A 23990-nucleotide genomic window follows, 5' to 3' on the forward strand; every position below is an offset into this window, starting at 1 on the left:
CAAAATCAAAAATAGTGTTATTAATTTGGTGTCTCTGAAGCACAGAAAAAAAGGAAAGAAAAATGACAAAAGAACGAATGAACCCACCCTTGCCACGTGTCAGGCCCCAGGCCCAGGCTAAGGAGGCCAGCCTTGTAGGCAGTGCAAGGCCTAGGGCAAAGTCAGTCCTGACCATGGGCTCAAAGAGGGACCAGCCCATGGGTTTGGCTCTTATGGCCTGGCTAGGAGGCTGCTGCCTCAATTTGGGGCATCCAGGCCACGGATCAGGGAGAAGTCTGGTCACTCAGTTCTGACACTGGAGTAGCCAGATATCAGGGTGCAGACACCAGAGCCAAAGCCAATCAGTCCTGTGGTCCAGCAGAGTCTGCGATATTGAGTCCTGGGATGAGATCCAGCAGAGGACAGCTACTCAGTACTGATGTTCCAGCAAGGGCTGGGCGGCTGGACTCTCTCGTTCCTCAACAGGGACAGGCCAGTCACCTGGAGCGCCGGAGGGTGTGCAACTCTCAGGAACACTGCTGTCCAAGCAAGGAATGTCCTGGGTTGTTCTGGCGGGTGAGGCCTCAGAGCTGACATCAGGACTGAGGCTGAGGTCTAGAGGGGCCTATGGAAGAGAAGACGAGGGATGAGCAGACAAACCGACATGAGAACTCCTAGGGTCCACTCCTTCCACAGGTCCCTTACCTGAGATTTGGGGGTGCCTCCTTTGGGGCTCCCTGAGGCTGGCTCCCCATCAGGTCCTCCCAGTCCCTTCCGACCCCCCAGACTCCACTTCCCACTGGGCCCCTCAGAATTGAGGAGACCAGGGCCAGGAGGTCTTGAGGGCCGGGGACCCTCAGTGGGAGCAGGTGAAGCAGGTGGTGGTCCAGGGAGCCGAGGGGGAGGCCACTGCAGCAGAGGAGGGGGCCGCCCATCACCAGAGCCACTGAGGGAAGGCCGTGGCCCCCAGCTAGGACCTGGTGGGAGGGGCTGTTCACTGCTGCCTGTAGGACAGAGATAAGAACAAAGACCTCAGCTGGGCTACAGTCTAACCCACAGGTTCAGCCCAGCTTTGCCTACTCACCTGCTGTATTCTCAGGCGTAGGGTGTGCCAAGGGGGGGTTATTGCTGAGGGAGGTCAGGCCGCCACCCCCAGCACAGTCCGAGTCATCCACATTCCCACCGCTGTTACAGCCCGCGCCACAGCCCTTATGAAGTCTGGGTGGAGAAGCGGGAGAAGTGGGAGGGGTCCAGGGCAGAGGCATTCTGAGCCCTACAGAAACATCTAACACCTGAATCCTAGGGGTCTCATCTCCTGAGAGATTTTGCTACCTAGTTTATAATCTTTTAAACACTACAGCCCACTCTAGGGGGAAGGGGATCCCTCTGGGGAGAGGGTCATCTCTCAGGATGCAAGCTCATTGACTCGACTTCATTTCTGTGACCTTGGAGAGAGCTGCTTCACCTCTGTGCCCTGCTCCCTGAACCCCAGAGGATCAGGCCTCATAAAGGTTCCCAAGCTAGGGTGACAGCCAGGGCTCACCTCTCCCAGCTGCGCAAGAGCCATCGGGCAATGGCACCCAGGCTGACAGGACCACCCCACAGCGCCCGCAGTTGGGGGTGGCTACCAGCCAGAGATGTGGTAAGCGGTGACACATAGATGGGGTAGCCCAGCGGCTGGTCACAGGAGGAATTGATCATGTTGCGGAGTGCCTGCTTGGCGTTCTGGATGCTGCCTCGCTCAGGGTTGCGGTTGCGCAGGAACACCAGCTCTTGCTGCTGTCCAGCCCACAGCCCACGCACGCACTCTCGGTTTACCTGTGGAGGGCCACACCAAAAGTCAGGGCAGGGACACTGAGGAGGGGCCTGGGCTGCAGGATGGAGTGAGACCATCGGCTCCACCTTGATGACTCGGAAGCTGAGGTGACGCCGGTTGAGCATGATGATCTTGTACTCATCAGAAGCATCGTCCATGACGTGGCGCAGTGCCAGCAGGGAAGGTGTGTTGCTAAGGATGGCGCTGCGCCAGGCAGGGTCCCCCTCATGTGAGATGACTAGCCGTTCCTCATTGGCTGCAATGGCATCATACAGGGCTGCTGGTTCCTCATACTCATCAGGAGATGTGAAATGATCCTGGTTGGAAGGGAGGACAGAAGTCAGAACCACTGGTCTTGGAGAGGGCTCCATCTCCCACCTGCCTCGTACTGTGCCTCTGCACATTCCTCCTACCTGGTGAAGCTTGAGGGCCATGCGAACCCCAGGGGCCACCACTCGGTGAAGCAGGTCCATGTCCGCAAAGACCCACTCATCACGAGGGGAGGTGATGCGGAAGTCCCCCTTGAACAGGGCATGCAGGCCATAGAGGAAGGGCTCCAGGCTGGGTGGGGAGAAGACATCAGCAATGGGGAGAGAGCCAGAAGGGGCCATTCCCTGTCTTGCCAAGGAAGCCAAACTCTTCCTCACAGAGCAGTGCAAGAGCAGGCAAGGTCGGTCAGGACTGCTAAGAGTCTCATCCAAGTGAGAGGAGGTCATGTGGAGCTCTTCAGGGAAAGGCAGAGGGAGAACAGCAGGCTGTGGGCACTCACCTGGCAGACATACTGTGTGAGGCTGTTCCCAGGGCCCGGCGACCCAGAACACACAGGCCAAAACATAGTGTGACCAATGGTGAATTCCAGTCCTGGTCCACGGGCTATGGCACAAAACCCCCAGTCAGGGCACAGCTTCGTGTGGGACTGGCGTCCAGATTGAGAGTCACCAAGTGTGAAGGGAGTGACCAGGAAGCCCCAGTCCCCAGAGTCTGGGGCAGGGCAGATCTAAGGGAGTGGTAGCCTGACCTGGCTGCGCCGAGAGGCACAGTACTGGATCCACTCAAGGTGAACAGCGCAGAAGGATGGCAGCGAGAGGCCAGACAGTCGAAGGTCATAGTCTTCATCAACACTCAGTGAGAAGGTAGGGTCAGAGTCTGCATAACCAAGGGCTCGCACAGGCCGTAGAGCAGCGGCGATGCCCTCATGGTTCAGCCAGGTCTCTAGCTTTGGAGAGCGGCTCACATAGTAGATGATGCTCTGGGAGGAGGGGCAGGTGTCAGGGGCAACCCCAGCAATGGGGAGGACACATCCCATCCTGAGCCATGCTTTCTATGATGTGCTTCTGCAGCTAGCCTCTCTCTGAAGCTGAGTAGGTAGGGAAGTGCTTCCTCTCCTGGGACAGAGTGTGAACCAGCAGGAAGCACCCCACTTACAGAGTGGTCGTGCACTTGGCAGCAGGATCTGCTTCCTGTCCTCTTCCTGCCATCCATAGAACCCAGCCCATTTGTAAGGGGAACGGAGGCTCACATTGATGACAGCCTTGCCCAGTGTCACATAACAGAGCAAACTGGGCTGGAACGTGAGAACACAGCAACATCTGCATCTCTGGGACAGGGAAGTCAGGCTGAGACAGCATGTCGCCTACAGCCCAGGTAGCCTACATGACCTGAGTCACAGGTCCCTTTCGGCAAATTACTACAACAGATGTGAGACCTTCTCTGAAAAAGGTCAGTGTCTGACTACTCTTTTTTTTTTTTTTTTGGTTCTTTTTTTTGGCGCTGGGGACCGAACCCAGGGCCTTGCGCTTCCTAGGCAAGCACTTTACCACTGAGCTAAATCCCCAGCCCCCAGTGTCTGACTACTCATAAGGGCCTTACTGGTGTTTAAATTGGCTGGGCAAGTGGAGAGCAGCTTTGGGAGGGTGGGAACTGGCAAAGTTGGGACAGCAGCTGGCAGACAGCAGAGTTATGGGGACTCCATGCACTACTCTTGAGCTGAGGCTGATGGGGTTGGCCCTCTGCCTGGCTAAGCAGTGGACAAGCCCAGGCTGAGGAGGATAGGGTAGCTGTCCAGGGACAGAGGGTCCAGGCAACAGTGACAGCATGATGACTGTGGTGGGACATTGGGAGGCTAAGAGCCTGGGCAAATGGCCAGGGTAAGCTAGGAAGAGCTAAAGCTCAGGTAGAACACACGGACTATGAGGTGGACGGCTACATGGCAGCATGTGGGGGTTGGGGGGAGGTGTGGGGTGAGAGTGTCCTTCAGCTCTCTACACCCATGTGGCCTTGGATACCTGAGAAGCTGGACAGAAGTGATAAAGGCATGGAGGGGTGAAGATTGTAAGGACAATGCAGGGCTGGGGACAGCTGAAGAAGTCTGGTGAGAGCTGGCTGCTGACTCGGGTCTTACCATAGGGAACAGGACTAAGTGATCTCTGGTCTCTAGACTGACTGTCCTGCCTAGAGAGCATCTCTGAAGCCCAGGGGCCACTGTAGCCACTAAAAACCCCAAAAGCATTGCTTCTGGTTCAGGGAGAAGCTGAGCTGGAATGTGTTGATGCAGTGAATTTTTAACACTGTCATTGTGTTCTATGACACGCTCTCTGTGTGACTCTCAAGATGACACCGAAGCTCAGGACTTTCTAGGAAGAGCTCCTGTCTGGAACTCTCTCTAGCTGTTTGCCTGAGTGCACTTCACTGGCTGTGAATGGGGCTCAGAGCCATGGTGCTTTCCTGCACAGGCTCAGTGCCTGTAAGAGGTCTAAAGTGAGCTGTGGTAGGGCCGGACACACTGGCCCCGCCCACTTCTCCTAAGGCTCACAAAGGATGCAAGACAAAGTGCAAAACCTGAAGGCCTCAAGGATGGGGCTTGGCTGCAGGCAGCTAGGAGCTAGTGGCTTTGTGGCCCGAGACTGCCATCTGTCATCTGTAACAGAGACATCTATTAAATGATGTCCACAGGAAGGGCAATATGTGAGTGAAGCACCTTAGCATGGCCAGAGCTGCTCAGAAGGGCCTAGAAGGCCCAAGCACTGCCACAGCCTGGGCTTCTAGCACTTTGGCCCCAGCCCTGTGTTGTCCTTACAAGCTTCACCCCTCCATGCCTTTATCACTTCTGTCCAGCTTCTCAGGTATCCAGGCTGAGGGGCACGTTGGCTTCTTAAAGGGACAGTAAGGCCGACAGGGCCAAGCTCACTTCAATCTGCCAACCCAAGCCTCGCCAGTTCCAGTGCACAGCAGTCTGAGGTACATGGAGCTCTGATAGGACTTGTGGGAAGAAGCAGGGTGACCTGGACAACTGAGTCATCTGGGGTGGGGAATGAACTTCTGGCCTGCTTCTTAGTAAAGTGAAGGGTGGGCATTGCTTTACAAACTTTCCTACGAGTGGTTCCGAGGACAAAAGGAACAACAGAAATTATGGTTTCTCAGTTTTTCCAACACATGACTCTGAAAGGTGTCCACATCGCCTAGGACAAAAGGACAAACTTGGCTTGCATGAGTTTGCCTTAAAGGGAACCTCAGTGAAGCAGGCTCACCTGGCCCCAGCAGGTCACCAGAGTTTCAAGGCAGATCTTAAGAGCATGTGGGGGGTTGGGGATTTAGCTCAGTGGTTAGAGCGCTTGCCTAGGAAGCGCAAGGCCCTGGGTTCGGTCCCCAACTCCGAAAAAAAGAACAAAAAAAAAAAAAAAAAAAAAAAAGCGTGTGGGACCTGGACTGTGCCCACAAACCCACCACACTCTATGGTAGTTTGAATGAGAATGACCTGCATAAGCTCATTTGAATGTCTGGTTCTTCCTTGGTGGACTTTTAGGAAGGATTAAGAGTAGCCTTGTTGGAGGAGGTGTGTCACTAAGATGAACTTTGAGGCTTCAAAAGTTCCGGCCATGTGGCTAAGACATAAGCTCTCAGCTACTGAATGCCTGGCTACAACCACGCTCAGTTATGACAATGTCATGCACTAGCCCTCTGAAACTGTAACAGTAATGAAGACATTCCCATAGTGCCCCTCTCTGTGTGTCACAGAACCTTATTGCTCCTAATACCCCACAAGTCTGCGTGTCTCTATTTCTCAACAGGTAAAATGAGCTAGGACAAAGGAGGCAATATTCTAGGTTGCCTGAAAACCCTACAATTTCCAGCCCAGAGCTTCTACACCTCACTGTCTCACCACTTCCAACAGGTCTCAAGACTCTCTGGCTTGACTTGAGCCCCCTCCCTTCCACCCAGGACAAGGCAAAAAACCTAGTGATTGAGATGCCAGGCCTGAGGTAGAGTCTGGCTCTGTCACATTCTCCAACCAATCACCTCACCTCTAGAGATGGTGTGTGTCTGTGTGTGCATGTGGGGACGGACCAGAGGCTGACAGAGTGTCTTCCTCAGTTGTTCTCTACCTTGTTTTTGAGTCTGGGACTCTCCCTGAATCTGGAGCTCACCCATTTGGTTAAACTAATCGGTCAGTGCCCCCCCCCAGAGACCCTTCGATATCCACCCCTCGGCTCTGGGATAGAGGTCCAGCTTTCACAGGATCGGAATTCAGGTCCTTATGATTGTTTGCATGGCAAGCATCTAACCAGCTCCCCGCCCACCCCTTTTTTTGAGAGTCTTTCACACCGTCCAAACTGGCCTTGAATTCCTAATCCTCTTGCCTCTACCTAACAGATGCTTGAATTACAGAAGCCAGCGCCTGTGCAGGGACACCTTAGGCTTTTCCAGGTGTATGACAGCCTACCCAGGTGAGGTGCTTAGCACAGACCCCACCACCTTCCCTATACAGCCCTGCTTGGCTCCCGTGGTAGCAAGTGCCATCATTGTTAAAGATGGGAAGGCTGGCAGGTGTTATTTTGGTACTATGAGTTAAATCTAGGGTCTCAGACATGCTAGGCCTGCATTCTACTGCACTCCCAGCCCTGGACTGATGGTCCCAACAACATACTTTAGCCAACTGCCCCAGCTAGCCCCATCAGTCTGGGAGGGGATCCATAAATGTGCTGCCCACCCACCCTCCACACTCGGGGCCTGAAACAGGTATTCTGGAAGGTGCAATAGGGAGTTCCTATCCAGGCGTCTGTTTACCAAGGCCTCTGTAGCCTATTGTCTGATGGTAGCACTGTAAAGAATGCTTAAAGTGACCTTTGACCAAAACAGCCTTCCTATACTCCAGCTAACAGCATCAACATGCTTGAGGAGTGACAATTCACCAGGAGTTGCCACCCAGCCCCAGACCCCATACCTTGACATAGTAGGTGACGAGGATCTTGCGGAGGTCAAACACCTGCAGCATGGAGGCTGCGTTGTTGTCACTGATGCTGTAGCCTTCCAGCACATACTTGCTGGCTGTCACCTCCCAGGCCAGCCAGCGCTGCCCAAAGGCAGCATTGAAGGACAGGACCCGGGGCAGGTGACCAGGCTCACAGCAACAGCAGCCCTCATCTTCCTCCACACCTTCCGTGATGGCCTCCACCTCACGCTGCTGGCAGTATGTGCCTGTGGGACAGGGCTGCCTAGTCAGAACTACCAGGATAGCCCCTACTTGCACTAACAAGTACCCAAGATGGTAAGGCAGCAGCTACCTACAGTGCTAGCATGCTGCTTGTCAGGGGCCAGTTAAGACCCAGAGTAGGCCGGAAGCTGGCACCAAAGCTCAAGCCTCAGATTTCAGCAGTAATCTCTGGACCCCCTATGAGGTCAAACGTGGTGTGTGCATGTGTGGGGTGTCACTAGAAAGTAGGTAGCCAGGCTAGGACACCTAGGCTCAGGAGGAAGAGAACCTTGCCTGAGATCACCCAGTAACCTGAGAGCTGGACTAGATTCCAGTCTCAACACAAAACTAAATGTTGTGTCCCAGCCTAGGCCTGCCCTCTCTGTCCCCTACTACTCTCCCAGCTCAGTCCTGTGGCTCACCCCGGAACTCAAGGCCACGAAGCTGGAAGGTGACGAGGCCATTGCCAACCTCGATGAGGTGCACTAGTGCGTTGAGGTAGTCAGAGGCCAGGACAAAGCAGTCTCCAGGGCCATAATTGCCCCAGCGGCCCAGCACCAGATCCCCACACAATGTATGCTGCAGCGAGCGTGTCAAGTGCTCATAGAAGATAGAGTTGAGGTTGTTGTCATCAGCGCCTGGGATCCAAAACAACATAAACAGGCAAGGTGAACGTAAAGAGGGCACCCTCCAGGAGACAGCCTGCCCGCAAGCTCCTGGACAAGCAGCCACCACCTACCTGGGTTCCTATCCAGTTGTGTCACGAGGCGAGTGTTGGAATGATCCACACGTTTAGTGCTGTTCAAAGAGAGCAACAATGCATGGCCAGGGTGAGGCAGCCCATCACCACACCCTCAGCCCAAGCTCCACGTCCCTGAGCTATGAGTAGATGCCACCTGTGACAGCCCACTGCAGCTGACAGACAAGGAGGCTAAAGCTTATGGACATGAAGGGACCCACACAGGACCATGAGGGAGAAACCTGGAGGAGAGTGGGTTCTCCGAGACGAGATGATCCATGAGGCTTTGGACTGCTGCATGTTTGGGCTTCACCAGACTCACTACCTCAAGTGTCTGCGCCAAAGTCAAGCACTCGCATCCTTGCTCTGGGTATCTGGAGCCCCTTTCTGGGTGCTCTCTGGCCAGGACTCCAAGGCCTCACTTCCCTCTGGTCACCAGCTCCTACCTCTCAGGAGACTTACTTGTAGTCCCTCTCCCAGAACTTGAGGGGCCTTGCGTAGGACATGATGAAGACTGCGCTGCCCAGCAGGGGGTTGAGTGGTGTTGAGAAGAGCCCTGAGAGCAGGGCCTGGAGGAACAGCATAGCTGAGTCTGGGCGCAAGTCAAGGAGGTAACAGGCACATAGGACCTTCTGCCTCCCTCTCCTTTCTCTGCTACACACACACACACACACACACACACACACACACACACACCCCACCCACAGCCAGAAGCTGGATACGTGGTACAGCGAAGGGCTGGGCAAAGGCATGGAAGGCGGAGCCCCAGGTGATCTGCCATGGTGCAATGTAGGTCAGCACAAAACGAAGCTTGTACAACAGGTCCCAAAGCTGCAAGGGTCGTCAAGGGTAGGGTGGTAAAACAGTCGCATGTGGTGAGATCTGCCAAGCCTCTAGACAACAGTCCCACGGTGGACCCTGAGACCACTCCCAGCTCTTCCCTTCTAGACTTGGCTCGCAACACCTGAGCCATGGTAACTTCTAACTGGCTTTAAAGAACATCAGCCAGTTAATTCCCATGATGACAGGGGCAGTTTCCCACTGCTCTCCATAGCCCATGGATAGGAAAAGCCCACTTCAGACAAAGGCAGAGAAGGCCAAGGACTTGCTCTGGTCATGTTACTCAATCATTAGTGAGGATTTCCAGAGATGACCCTAGGCCCTGCCCTCAGTAGGGTCTAAGGTAAGCCTGGTGGGCCAGGTCTCTAATAATTCTGATATTTAAGAGGATCACAAGTTTCGAGGCAGCCTGGGCTATAGAGTGAGTTCAGGTGAGCCTATGTAACTTAATAAGACTCTATCTGAAAACAAGTCAAAAGAGGATCAATGAAACAGTTCAGTGGTGGAACACTGGCCCAGTATACCTGAAGCCCTGGATTCAAATTCTAGCAAATAAGTAAATAAAGCAGCAGGGTACCTAGTACAAAAGCTTGCTAGCAAACAAAAGCCAAATATGAGAAAATCATTCAGAGAGCAATGTGAGTCCCAGTACCATGGCAGGGGTAGGCCTTCAGAATGTGGGAATGTTCCTTTGTTCTGTGTGAGCCCCAATCCCTGAGTGGGAACCCCACAGCCCAAGAGAATAGCAATGCACCCAGGCTCTAGGGTATATGGTCTCAGCTCTGAACCCAGCTATGGACACTGGCTAGGAGAGGGATAGAGCTCAGAGGCTTTACAGCATCCAGGGAGCAAGGTCACGCCTTGATCTGGCTGATCCTGAGGAAAATGGTTGTGAGGTCAAACCAACACCCAGGAGGGCCTGAGCAAGTTCCCCTTCCAAGTCTCAACCTGCTCTCTACAGGCAGAAGTGGAGGAATGCCTTCTTCAGGCCACTGCAAAGGCCCACTGTTAAAGCAATGAAGGCCCAGGACACATTTTTGCCCTCTGACAGAGCAGTTCTGCTTTTCTGTTCATCAGCCTGGACCTGAGTCAGTCACCAGCTTACCTTGCTGCAGAGCAGGGACATGAGGAAGTAGTCAAGCAGGAAGCCCTGTGAGAGCCTCGGGTAGTCAAAGTGGAAGAGCAGGACGGTGAAGGCCAAAGTCAGGTACTGCTGGGGTGGGCAACAGAAGGCCGAGCGCAGCAGCTTCAGTCCTGCCACAGTCATCAGCAAGGCCCGGCAGCTGTGGGGGGGGGGGCAGGCATTCAGACATGGCAAGGCCTCAGGGAGGAGTGGGCACAGACACACATCTCTCACCAATGGTTTGTGTAAACCTAGGCACCTGCTGTTCACTAGAACAGCCTTAGTTGTTTTGGGGTGGGGGAGGGAGCAGTACCTCTGAATGAGGTGAAGGGGACATATTAGCTCTAACTGGCAGCTCACTAAGAGCAGGGATCCAGCTTTGGCTTGTCGCCAGTCTTAGTCCTACGCATTCCTCAGTGGGAATCACATGAAGATGTAACACAGACGATGGCAGGGGTGGGGGTGTTAGTGGTCCTCACTAGAGGCAGAATTTGTCTGGGTGGTTGACAACTGTGTGGGCCTCCACTGTGAGAGCGTTGAGAACCACGGCAGGGTAGATGAGGTACTTCTCAACACACTGAAGGCCAGCATAGAGCTTCTCAAACCACATCACCTGAGCAGCACCTGTGAGAGGAAGGCGGGTTGTCAGCTAGCATGTGGCCCTCAACATGGCACCTCTCTGGAGCCCAGGGGACTAGGCATCACAGAGCCAGAAAGCACTCAGGAAGGCTGACAAACCAGCTGTGCTGTCCTGCGTTCCTGGAGGCTTTGGCCAGTGTCTTTGGAATATTGCTAACAGCTCCAAGTAAGGCTGAAGAGCGAGCCCAACAGGGAAGGGGCTCCACATGCCACTTAGCATGTCACAGGCTTGGGGGAGGGGACTTTGCTGTTTTTACTGTCTGTAGACACAAAGCCAACAAATAAACCTCCTAGATACCTCCCAGACTCAGGCGAAGGCCATATTGTCTAGGCTGTGGGGTTGGGATGACTGCAAGCTGCAGGTCCTTCTGAGGGGGAAGCTCTCTTGGATTAAGGCAATGACAGGAAGACAGAGACGCTGGCCCAAGGAGCAAAATTTCCCAGTGTTTGAGAAAAACAAGGGCTACAAACAAATAACATTATATGGAGTAGCCTGTATGTGCAGTGAACCTGAGAGACAGCCAGAAGAGGGGCTCACAGGAGGGGCCAGAAAGAGGGGAGGGCGAGGGAAAACGATATCCTCTCATTTAGGAAGGAACAAGGCTTCACCAGCCACTGAGACTGATGAGTTTGTCTCCCTGGAGCACACAGTGGAGAGAAAGAACCCCAGAAGGTTTTCTGCCTGCCACTTGTGTGCAGTGGTGTGTGTACACACTCCTAAAATTCTGTCACTAAAACACCAAATACTGTGATCTTTGTATCACCAATCAAGAGTTTTTTTAAAGATGCTACATGCATGGGTGCTTTGCCAGCATGGACATCTGTGCCATGTGCATGCGGTGTCTGCAGAGGCCAGAGAAGGGCATTAGATCTCAATAGGCAGATGGTGAGCCACTACCTGGGTGCTGGGGATCGAACCCAGGCCCTCTGAAAGAGCAGCCGGTGCTCTAACTGCTGAGCCATCCCTCCACCACACCAACCTGTTTGTTCTGAGACAGGATCTCACTATGTAACCCTGACTGGCCTAGAACTCACTATGTAGACCAGACTGGCCTCAAACTCACCTGCATTTGTTTCCCAAGTTTTGAGATTAAAGATGTGTATAATGTAAAAAACAAATTTTTAAGGTCTATAGTATTTCTTAGATTTATTTATTTAGCACACTGTAGTTGTCTTTAGACATACCAGAAGAGGATACCAGATCCCATGGTTGTGAGCCACCATGTGGTTGCTGGGATTTGAACTCAGGACCTCTGGAGGAGCAGCCAGTGCTCTTAACCACTGAGCCATCTCTCCAGCCCAGAAAATATTTTTTAATACATCCTGTCTATTTTTTTTTAACTTTTAAACATTGCCAGCAATAAGCACTAGATGGCTCTGACCCCACGCGATTCAGAACATAAAACTTTTAAAAGTGTTGGATTCCGGGGTTGGGGATTTAGCTCAGTGGTAGAGCGCTTGCCAGTCCTCAGCTCCGAAGGAAAAAAGAAAAAGTGTTGGATTCCTTTTCCATTAGAAACAGCAGGAAGCAAGAAAGGGCCTGCTCAGGCCTGGAGCACAGCAGAGGCTGTCCCAGGGCAGTGAAAGGAATGGGCACAGGACACCTGAGAGCAGGACGAGCAGCAGGTACTCACTGACATCAGGATGCCCTCCAACCTGACTGTGCCCAGTGCGGCAATGGGAAGAGTGGACCGGGGCACTCACCTCGCACTTCATACTGGCTGTACTCCAGTGGCTTCAGCACAGGCTGCGAGAGGCAGAACCAGGGGAGCTGTTTGCGGAGCTGCGGCAGCAGGTAGTGTGTGAAGAAGCCCACAGCTCCTGCCAGTGCATACAACACGAAGCCCAGAACTGACTGCAGGAGGGAGAGGCCAAAGGCTCAATTCAGCCTGGGCTCAGCCCACCAGGGTAGGTGTGACCTACAGAGGGGCTCTCAAGTGCAGCAGGCAGGCACTTATCAAAACCAAGAGGGGATTATCTATATACACCACACAAACCTTCAGGGCAATGAAGACGGTGCTGGCACTGATGGCAAAGGTGAGAACAGCAATCACCACACACATCACCAGGTCGGAGTGTAAGACTTCACGCTGCAGAGCCGGGAGAAACAGCCTGACTGCCTACTGCATAGGCTGGCATGTCCTTCCCAGGCTCAGACCTGCCGGAACCCCATACTCCACCCCCCATCAGTTCCCGTCCCTTACCACTGACTGGCGCATCTTCTCTGGCAGTGGGTCTGGGGGTTCCGCACGGGCTGTCTCTAGGCTCCGCTCCTCTAGCTCAGGGAAGAGCTTACTCCGAACGAGAGACCTGAAAGTCAGAGGCCAAAGCAGGCACTAATGTCCCTTCCTCACACATATAATGTCAGTCTCAGGTACATGCACTCACTGACTGCCCAAGTTCCAGGTGTGAACATACACACACACACACACACACACACACACACACACAACTCACCAGAGAACGGTGGGGTCACTGCTCTGCCGGCTCAGATGGTAGGACAGTGCCACCAGGAGGCCACAGAAGACTGAGAAGAGGACAGGGACGTGCTGCTCTGGCCAAGGTGTCTAAAAGAGAGAACCCATGCTGGTCAGGGGTAGTGAAAAGGGATGTCCTATATGAGAAGCCACTGCTGAACCCAATTCAGAGCCAACCCTGGGGGCTCGGCATACTTGGCTCCTGAAGACCACCCATACCTTGATGGCACCAAGGCAGAAGCCATAAAGCAGGGCAGCGGCCAGCAGGCTTCGGGTAAGGCTGAAGACCGCAGTGAGCGGGCTGGTGGCAGCTGTAAGCAGGAAGAAATGGGTAAAGTCCAGCTCTGACCTCCAGATACCAACCTCTCACTGTCTCACCCTGTTCTACTGCGCCTCAATTCCCAGGAGACTTCCTATGACACCAGCCATCTCCACCCAAACTTCAGAGCTTCTAGTGTTCTGGGCTGAAACTACTTGCCTAGGGAAGGGAGGGGAGAGAAAAAGAGAGGAGATGAAGAGGACAGGCAGGATGGGTTCCTTACAGCCAGACTACAGATGCAGGACAAGGCTCTGTAAGAACCAGAGCTGCAGACCCAATCCGCGGGTGGAACCTCCTGGCCCAACGTTGTCTCTTCCACATAAGCTACCTGTGGGCCATACCTGTGCCCCCAAAGCCGTGCATATCTATCTGCTCCAGGAGGTACATGAGGCAGGTGTTGACCTGGGGCAGGAGGCCCAGGAGGAAGACGAAGGGGAAGCATAAGGTGAACACTGTGCAGAAGGAGGGAGTGAAGGACCAATTAGCCTGCCAGCCTCTCCTTGGCCCACCCTCCAGACTCACTCCCTTGGGTCAATCTTGCCCTGCCTTACCAGTGGCCACATCTCGGGCGCAGAAGAAGAAAGAGGCAGAGAAGAGCGTGAGGCCATACAGGGAGACGGGTGGGAAGGGCTGGGCGGTCCCCAGGGCATCCAACAGCCAGATGAGTAGACAGCAGATACAGAAGTAGACAGGCCGGCTGTACGCAATCACCCAGTTGTGGCCCTAGGGAGTGGGCCAGTGAGGAATTGGGCCTTCCCCACTGACCTCCCTGGGACATGTGCACATATTCAACATGCCCCAGACTTGACCACATCCAAGCTGGAAAACTGGGGAAGATGGGAGCAAAGCGGGTGGTGAGGGAACACTGCCTCTCTCCCACCATGGCCTTGAATTTGCTCAGACCCTCCAGGGCCTTCTGGCCAGAGTATTGCCCCACAGGTACTCACATGCATGGGAGATGCTGCATCAGGCTGCACGCTCTGGAAGAGACAGGACACAGGGCTATGTTGGCAACAAGAACTTGTGTCCACAGAAAAGGGACACAGCTCCACCACTGGGCAGTAGGAAGTGACCAGGGCAGGACCCTGTACTGTCCTGAGCCTCAGTACAGTACAGATGGGTAGCTGGCTAAAAGGGTCCCAATCAGATTATCCATACTTCCCCTCAGACCTGAAATAAGGGAAAGCAGAAGGCCCAGGAAAGTTGTGGATTTGGGGAGCCAGGCCTGACCTTGAGCAGGGAGTACTGACAGGAGGCGATGACCAGACAGAACTGGAAGACCCAGATGTCAGTGAAGAAGCCCTTGAGCAGCAACAGGTATCCCAGGAAGGCAACCAGGCTACTCAATCCAACACCGAAAATGTTCTCCATTATCCCTCGTGTCCTGCAAAGACATGTGAGTCAGGGTATGGCTTCCTGCCCCAGTTTCTAAGGGGCATTGGGGAGACAGGACTCTGCCCTAAAGATAAACCTCTAGGCCTTGAGAAGCCAAACCTCTGACCTCAGAGGGAAGAGAGCAGGTTGTACTTGCTCTGAAAAACCATCTTGTTGCTGCCCTGAGCCCCACTCTTTGGCCATGTAGACGCTGAAAGTTCAAGGCACTGTTATTCCTGGCCACGTCCACTTCCTGCTCATGGGGACATGAGTTATGGTGTCCACACAGCAGGAGTGCCATGTGCACATGGGCAGTCCCCAGTCACATGAGTGAAACCAGGCTGATGGACAGGACGCCAGGATGTGGAATGAACGCCTTGACGGCGTCTTTATCTAACTTTCTGGCCTGTTTCCTCTCTGGAAAACGGAAAAGGTTTTGAGACAACCAGGTTTACGAAAGTGCTTAACTTACGCAATCAGGCAAATGGAAGAGAAAAAGAGACGGACCCTGGAGCTGGGGAAGTGAGGGATCACTGTTTTGAGAAAGGCTTCAAGGAAAAGGTGACCATTGTACCCCACCTCTTTACACCCTCTGCAGCCTGAGGAAAGCCATTGCAGCAGAGTGGTGGTTCACACCTCCACTACAACTTTTAAGGCTGAAGCAGGAGGATCACTGGAAGTCTAGGGTCCCAGAGTGAATTCAGGCCAGTCTAGGATACAAATGAGACCTTGTCTAAAAGCAACAGACACCAACCAAGCCAGGCACAGTAGTGTGCACCTGTAGCCTCAGCACATGGTCAGTGGAGACCAGAAAACCAGAAACTCAGGGTTAGCCTCAGCTACACGACAAATCTGAACCCAGCCTGGCCTATGGATACCCTTCTTCAAAAGCCAAAAACAACAAAGAAATCCACTACAGTCTCCAGCCACTGAGGCATTCAGGGTCTCTGATGGCATGACCATCTCCATGCACTTAGAGTTTGGAAGATTGGAGTCCCAACACTTTCTGGGGATCAGGAACTAGTACTTGTAGGAACTCACCGGTCCAACAGAGCCAGCAGGGCCAGCCGCTCATAGCGCACAGAGGTCCAACGGCCAGGAAGAAACCAGTACTTGTAGCTGTGCTGGGCCCGGGGTGGTGCCTCTTCCATCAATGTCTGCTCCTGGGATTCGTGCAGGGAGTCCTGGTCCAGCAGGTCAAACTGCAGTCCCCACAGCCGCATCCATCAGCCCCACCACCCCATTGCTCTAACATCACCCCTCCCCAAACACTGATCTGATGACTGGGCATGTAATTCAGCACATGAAGGCACCACTGTCTGTGACCTTGTGGCCTGCCTTGACTCTCCATCACAAGGGCTTGCTCCTAGCTCTGGCTTCCTAGGACACAGTTGGATTGTTGTTATAGGCTCCAGGTGCCAGAGTCACCAAATCATATGTCTGTCTTCTCAACTCAGACAGAATAGTCAGTGAAATCTACTTTGCCCTTCAGGACCTAGCACAAATGATATCTCCTCCAAGACGGAGCCACCATTGTCATTGTGACAACCTCATTCAGGAACACAGAACACCTGTTTCAGAGGACAGGCTAAAGCTCTATGTCCCTGAGAAAAGTCCCCAGCCTTAGCTTCTTTAGGCTGGATGTATCCTCCATTCAACAAGTGTTTATAGGTTGTAGAGATGGCTCAAAGGGTAGAGGCATTTGTCACACAAGACCGACAGCCTGAGCCCAATCTCTGGACTCCACAGTGGGAGGCAAAAGCTGACTCCTCCACATGTGTACTGTGATATGCCTGTATGCATAGGCATGAATATGTGTGCATATACACATGTACATACACACATATGCACATGTGCACACAGATACATACTCGCGCGCACGCACTCACTCACGCACGCACATACACATAACATCTGCAAGATACAATAGAGAGGCCAAAGATGCCCAGCTCTGGCCCTTAAGTTGCTACTAGATTGCAAGGATGATGCCATCGATCCCACATAAACAGTCAAGAAAGAGTAGCCAGGTCTGGCAGCAATGACCTGTAATCTCAGGTAATTGGGATGCTGAGTCAGGAGGACTCCAAATCAAGACCTTTCTATGCTACAGAGTGAGGTTAATGCCAGTCCAGTCAACTTAGTAAGGTTAAAAAAACAAGACGGGGTTAGGAAAGTAGCCTGGTAATAGATGCTTGCCCAGTATCTCACACAGAAACACACACACACACACACACACACACACACACACACACACACACACACACAGAGCAGCCTATGGTGGATTCTCACAGTGTTCACAGTCCATCTGTGATCTAAGGTATTAGCTTATAATTTAGTAGAGGCGGGATTCCTCTATGGTGCAAGGCTGGGCTTCAATTCCTGGGCTCATGTAGTATCAGGTCTCAGTCTCTGGAGAAGCTGGGACTATAGTCAAGGTCATGTTTTATGCACTCATTACTTCTGTTAATTACTAGAGTGACCTATTAGTTATAAACAATTAGAAGTAAAAAAGGACACCATCAATAACCATGCTGCTGGGTTTGGGGATTTAGCTCAGTGGTAGAGCGCTTGCCTAGGAAGCGCAAGGCCCTGGGTTCGGTCCCCAGCTCCGGAAAAAAAAGAACCAAAAAAAAAAAAAAACCATGCTGTAAGGAGCATTAACAGATACAGCCTCAGGCAATCACACCTGTAGACTGTCAGGCACAGGACAAACTGAACCGCCCCTTCTGCAGGGATCACTGTGAAACACCCGTTATCTTGCTAGCTGCTCTGCTCTGGGATCAGAGTGGTACACACCAAACACATTTACAGAGTAAGTAAACGTATACTTTGAAGAGCCATTCAGCTCTGAGCCTGTGCACCCTCTACCAAACCATTAAAGTTGGGGACCCAGTGGCATCCCCAAGCTCCTCCTCAGAGTCATCTAGTCCTCTTGGGATGCCTGGCAGGCTATTTACCTAGGCCAGCCTTAGTCATCTGCTTACACGCACCTTGTCCCACAGCCCTTTCAAAGCCGCTCCTCACCTCTGGGATTTCCAGGGGCACCCTGCGCACCTGCATACCCTGAAGAACCACTGGCCTCGGTTGCAACAGGTTCAGGCCTCCTGTGGCTTCAGGCACATCAGCTGAGTGGAAGCTGGAGGAATGTGAGTGGCGGTCCCTGTGGATACAGCACTGATGAGGGTAAAGGACATAGACATGGATAAACCCTGGATCTTGGTGAGATGGGAGTCAAGGCCAGGTAGATGGGAATGCCTCCCCCATTGCTGGGGTGCCCAAGGATCAGGAGCACCGGAGTCAGAAGAAGATACATTGCAGAAGTATCTCTTTTGCAGACCCTGGCCTACTTGAAAGCTGTGCTTCCCTGCCCTCCTCCTTAGAGGCCAATACTATGCTTCCTAGAAGACTTGGAAACCTAACATGACCACATGCCCGTCTCCTTACTGTCTTCCCCTCCTAGCATTTTGCTGCTCCACCAGAACAAATGCTCTCAGAAATGTAGCCTTCCAGGCCCACAAGAAGCCCACCCTGGAGACTCACCAGGCTCCATTGGCTGCCTGCTCCCCTGGCTGACTCACAGGGTTCTCATAGCCACCTCCAGCTAGGCCAAAGGTATATGACCGCCGTACACCTAGGACAGAGGTACAGCAGCACTGTCAAGGTCCGAGGCTACATGGGTATCAAGGCCAACAAACAAAGAGGAGCCCTGTGGTATGTCCCCTGTCGTGACAGCCCAGGCCCTGGGGACCAAGTGTTAGGTAGGAAGGACCTACAGATCAAAAGCCTAGGCCCTGTGGTCAGCCTGCCTTGGGTAGGGCTCTGTTCTACCACTAGCTCAGCCTACGGCTTTGGCTTTAGGAGTGCCTTGGTTTCCTCATTAGCAGAGCAGGGATGATGACACCCACACCTCAGAGATGCTGCAAGGATGACATCGGGCAGCACAGGTAAAGCACTTGCCACAGAGCCAAGGGAGAAATCACCGACCAGCAGTGCTGTGGGGTGTGTGGGTAGCCACAGATGCCTGTGGGAAGCATAGAAGAGGTGCTAGGCTGGCTGGGGAAGGGCTCACCGCTCTCATCGTAGAAATAGTGCACAGCACCCTCAGAGGTGTCATCAAAGTTGCTGGCTTCATGTACGTTGGGGCCAGCTCGGGTGAGCAACAGGGAAGAGGCAAAGTGCAGAGCAGAGGGCAGAGTCAGTGCCCGGGAGTGGGAAGCAGCCCGGCCCCGCTGAGCCTCCTGTAGGCTGCTGGACAGGGTAAGCCCTAAGTTAGCATCAGGTAGAGCCAGTTGGCCCTTCTACCCTGCAGCCAGGGGGCAGATGCTCACCTAGGTGGTGAGCCCATGACAGAGGCTGGCGGCGTAGGGTTGCTGCCTGCATTGTGTCGTCTCCGGATGGCTTGAGCCCTCCTCACATTGCTTGTGCACTCCCGCTGACCTGTTTCCTCAGGTGCTGTCCAGAAAGAAGCCCCAAGCATAAGTGACAGGCTGGGATGGGATGGGACTGGGACAGGTGCTCCAGAATGGAGCTAAGGGTTAGACTCAGTACCGGAACACTTGGTCTCAGGAGCCCTGCCAGCACATCTCTAGCCACTTGTGCCTCAGTTTTCCCCTCTGGAAATAAGAATGGCAATCATCTGCCTTGCCCCGATGCTAGGCAGAGGATGTCTGCAGGGAACAGAGGCTCAGTGCTAACCATGGGGCCTGGAGCCAAGAGGTGTGGCCCACATTTCTTAACCATCGAATACACATCCATCTGCTTCCTGGGATGGAGGATAAGCTGATGATGACAGGGTCTGCTGCAGTCTGCCCTTTACCCAAACTCAACCCTCCCAGATCTCCTTCCTCACCCTCACTGCCGGGGCCAACACTCACCTCCCCCCACAGCACCTTCCTCCTGCAGTTCCCCCCGCCAGCCAGGCTGGTTGGCAGCAGGTCCCCTACGGGCTTCAGGAGGCAGCATAGCAGGCTCACCGGCAGCCAGCTCCATTCCTGGCTGGGCCTCCAGTTCGGCCTTGGAGCCAGCCAGGGGAGCCCTTAAGACATCACCCCCTGCCCCATCCATGCTCAACACACGTGCATGAGTTTTGGCACTGGCAGTACTGGGCGTCCGCTGGGTCCCATAGGGTCTCTTAGGGGGCACAGCAGTTCCTTCTTCAGCCCCATGAGGGGCCCGCCGCTTCCGAGGACCCCCTGCTGCACCCTGGGAGCTCTCAGGGGAGTAGCAAGAAGTAGATGAGGAGCTATCGGTGCTATAGCGGCGCTGAGACCGGAGACTGGATGCTGGGCTCAGCTCACTACCTTCACTGGTATCTTCATCTTCAAAGAAGCCTGAGCCCTCCAGCAAGGGCCGTCTTGGGGTACGACCAGGTGGGGAGTGTCCTCGCATGGGGGGCCGCCGTTTGTTAGGCCGAAGCAGGGCCAAGTCCTTGGGCCGCACGACCAGGAGCGGCTCAGTTTGGCCCGGTGGTGTCCCTGCCCCAATGACTGTGTCAAAGGAACGAAGTGTATCATCTGAGGGGACCCCAGCATCTGGAGAGGCAGGGAGCTCAGCCTCAGAAGGAGGGTCTGTGTCGCTGCCCTCAGGGGCATGCCCACCAGGGGGACTGTCCAGATGGGTAGAGTTGGTCTTCTCACTCCTGAAGCTGCTGAGAGTCTCCCTGTCAGTACCACTGAAGCAGGAATCTGAAGACCCAGCTTTCTGGGGCAGGGGGTCACCTGAGCCCCTCCGGTCCAGGGGCTGGTAGCCTCCAGTTCCCCGACATTGTTCCCGCCGACTACTGGTCCTCACTAGGGCCCGGTCAGGGCGGGTCAGGGTCAGAAAGCTCTTGCTTAGCTCCTGGCTGAGGCTCCCTTTCAGTAAGGGGCTCATGGGAGTGTCAGCCACACTGCTCCCACCCCAGGGAACAGCATCTCCAGCCATGGGAGAACGCTCGGAGGAATCCGTACTGGGGAGAGAGGGGTCTGGGACAACCCCAGGGGGTGTCTGGGGGAGGTCTCCAACTGTTAAAAGAAAGAAAGATGAGATGAGAGAAGGGCATGTGACAACACAAACCAGTGTAAGGGGATTTCACAACCTCCATTTCCCACTGAGGATATGGGCACAAGAGGATCACCAAGGGGATCCCATCCAGGAGCACAACAGTGGAGCCAAACTTGGGATGACGTAATCACAGGACACCTGCTCTTCCTGCCAGACCCCTGCCCACTCACTCAGGTTCTCCTGAGAGCTGAGCTTCAGCATCTCCCGATCGGCAGAGGTCACAATCACGTTGTTGCTGCCCTGCTCCCGTACCAGCTCCTTGATGTCTATAACCATATCACCAGAGTTGTCACAATGACCCAGGGGTCCTGTGACACCACCACCAACCAGCCCAGAATATAGCCACCTACCTCTGAGGGGCCCAGAATCCTCCATCCGGGGCAGCAATTCCTGGTAAGACGGAGAGAGTACAAATGAACAAACAGAGCAAGAAGCAGGCTTGGAACAGGCCCACAACAGGGACAGACTCCCAGGACAGCAGAGACAGAAGCCTGTGGTTGGGGCCTACTCACTGAAACCTGGTTGAAGCCAAAAACAGAATGCTGGGAACTGCAGCGTACAGGGGGTGTGGAACTCACTTTCCGGAACACTGTCATCTCTACACCAGGGTCTCTGCAAACAGAAAGAAGAGCTAAGCAGAGGCTCTCAGCTAACCTCTCTTTACTGTTTCTTCTCACCTTAACACTCCTTCCTCCTCAAAGCTCCCTTTTACTGCTCTGACCCTGACTACAGGAAGTACTTAGAGCCAGTGTTCCCTCAGCCTTCTCTATCTTCCAAGACATAGACACAACCACAAACACAGAGAAACAATCCCTGAAACACCTAGTCACCTGGGAAGACTGCTCTCCCCCTGGGCAGCCTCTTCTTCCTGCTCCCCCATGGTAGAGTTGCGTTTCTCCACAATCTCGCCCTGGTCGAACATGGCATGCAGGCGATAGTTCACAGTCTTGATGGTAGCAAAGATGACAGCTACCACCAGGCAGTACACTCCAGCCACCATCAGGCTGGGGGGCAGGACCTGGAGATGACAGTTAAATTGAACCCTTTCTCAGAAAAACCTTGATCCCTTGAGAGTGTACCTGCCATCACTGTAAAGTACTAGGTATTCATCAGTTTACAAAACTTCATCACTCCTGCATGCAACAGTACAAAGACCCCTGTTAGGAGCAGTCCTGTTTAACCGAATAGATTAAATGAGGCGCTCAAGGTCACTCCATGTAGGAAAGACTTGGTCTTCCCCCTACATAAAACCAAACTCTACAGTGATTCTTCTCACTTCCTCCCATCCCTCCAGACTGCCCTCCCTCTCCCAGTAGTTACAGGTGGTGGCAGCCTCTCACCATGTACAGCAAGAAGGGAAAGATGAGCAAGAAGATCCAGACATAGAGATGGAAGCAGTTGGAGAAGGTGCTCTGATGCGGATCGAAAAACCAACCGCCAGTGAGCGAGGCCCACACACCCTGGCGCAGGATCTGCAACACCTGAGACCCCATGGCCCAGCCGCTGCTGCGCACGCCCTCCTCCCGGGACCCTCATGGGGGCGGCCCCCGGCCCATGCCCCGCTGGCGCCCGAGGGTCCCGGGGTCCGACTTAGATTTCACGCCATGGCCTCCCCCAACGGGGGAGGGGATTGGCAGGGTGAGGGCACAGGCAGGGGGCGGGGCCGGCCCAGGCAGTCAGCCGATCAGGCCGGAATACAGAGGTGGGACTGGCATCAGAGGCGGGGCCTGGGCCCCCTCCGGTGGCCCAGAACTGTTGTAAGGGGCCAAGCCTGAAGGCAGGCGCAGGGCACGGGCTGGGCACCCGTCGGCGGCATCCAGAGGTGGGCGTGGAATAGGTGCTCTCGGAGTGCCAGTGATAGGTCCCTTGGCTCCGGACCGGAGAAAGCCTTGGGACCCTGAGGTCCACTTCCGGGGTCGCAGGTCAAAAGCTTGGGGTTCTGCGTTCGCCCCGCTTCTACCGGTGCCGGCGCAAAGGGGAGGCCGGAAGAAGGAGCCGCGAGCTGCCAGCCTGCACTGGCGCATGCGCCCGTTAGAACCTGTTGGGACCCGGAAAAGGAAAACCTGGTGGCAAAAGTGCGCAAGCGCAGAGAAGTAGCGAAAAGACGGGATGCGGAGATGTCTTAGGCGCGCGCAGTCAAATTCTAGAGAGTCCAAAAAAAAAAAAAAAAAAGGGACGGGATTTGGCTCATGCGCATGCCCGGATGAGTCGCCATTGGGTAACGACTTAATGATTGGCGCAAAGCTTTTCCAATGCGTTACAGGAGGCGGAGAAAAGTAGGAGGCTGGAACTCCTCAAGGCTACTTCCAGTTTGCGTTACCGGGTCACACCTCTAACTTGGGCCGCCCTCCTACTGGTTGACCGTAAGTCAAGTCGTCGCTTGGCTTACGCCTCTACTTCCGGGTCAGAGCTTAGACGATGGAGAGAAGGATCCTAATCAGACTTGAGTAGTCGAACAGGATGATATCGGCATGCTTAAAGTGACCGACACAAGTGATAAACTAACGAAGTTGTTGAAGGCCCTTCAACTCTGAATCGAATCCCAGGCAAAGTTCTGAACAACAGTGTCAGGTTTTTGCCTCTTGGGGAAAGGACACGAAAAAATGGATTGCCTCTCAGGTGAAAGGAAGATAATTTTAAATGGTTCCAAGAGCTTAAGGTGTAAGCCAAGTCTGAAGTTCCAAACTTCCCTATTCACCTCCCCCTCTAGCATTGAAAAGCAGGGTATCTTGTTATTTCATATATGAAAAGAACGAAGCTTAAAGAGTTCTGCAACTTCGTAGCCAAGACCAGATTTGGGTTTGGGCGCAATCGCAAGGGTGATTTTGCTGAGGATTCAGACACAAGGATTCTTATCTGTCTTTGCAGAGATCCACTTCGACCCTGAGCAGCGGAGCTCCTAACGTAAGGCTTTTCTTAGAGTTGTGATGGTGTGTTTGGGGGCTGGAGAGGCAGGAGGACCTACCTTGCCCGCCTTCTACCTCTCTTGGCCAACCTCCCCGGGAACTCCCGGGCACAGCTGCCGGGAGCCTCCGGGAGGGGAGCGGTGCAACCCGCTCGCGTCATCTGATGCTGTTTCCTGCAGGAGGGAGAAGAGCGGAAAAAAGTGAAACTCCACCCTCCACCTCTGCCTCCCGCCCCCGGGGCCAAAGTACAAAGGGAGGAGGAAGAA

The 23990-nt window shown here is 53.9% G+C and overlaps 1 protein-coding gene across 15 annotated transcripts; it reads right to left on the reverse strand.

The window, feature by feature from the left end:
* On the reverse strand, positions 1-22858 carry Pcnx3 (pecanex 3). Of its 15 annotated transcripts, none has more exons than XM_087563045.1 (35): positions 22159-22858; positions 21649-21836; positions 21397-21430; positions 21169-21208; positions 20989-21084; positions 19651-20778; positions 19105-19228; positions 18846-19024; positions 18317-18407; positions 17801-17936; positions 15818-15939; positions 14633-14786; positions 14350-14382; positions 13954-14125; positions 13744-13854; positions 13303-13394; positions 13064-13173; positions 12811-12916; positions 12604-12696; positions 12311-12461; positions 10447-10591; positions 9950-10127; positions 8727-8835; positions 8467-8596; positions 8005-8063; positions 7688-7903; positions 7017-7270; positions 2814-3044; positions 2565-2668; positions 2209-2356; positions 1882-2112; positions 1523-1797; positions 1064-1197; positions 685-983; positions 1-604 (listed from the first exon to the last, which is right to left on the reverse strand). In XM_087563045.1, exons 1-35 carry the CDS (start codon positions 22309-22311, stop codon positions 410-412), a joined length of 6021 nt encoding a protein of 2006 aa, XP_087419171.1. In that variant the 5' UTR covers positions 22312-22858; the 3' UTR covers positions 1-409. The 15 variants fall into 15 exon arrangements, with proteins under 15 accessions (XP_087419171.1, XP_087419144.1, XP_087419137.1 ...); XM_087563018.1 differs by having other exon boundaries at positions 15818-15978; XM_087563011.1 differs by having other exon boundaries at positions 15818-15960; positions 18846-19021; positions 21331-21430.
* Positions 22859-23990: the final 1132 nt, after the last annotated feature.

The sequence above is a fragment of the Rattus norvegicus genome, chromosome 1 (genome assembly GCF_021556685.1).
Source record: "Rattus norvegicus strain SHRSP/BbbUtx chromosome 1, alternate assembly SHRSP_T2T, whole genome shotgun sequence".
NCBI lineage: Eukaryota > Metazoa > Chordata > Mammalia > Rodentia > Muridae > Rattus > Rattus norvegicus.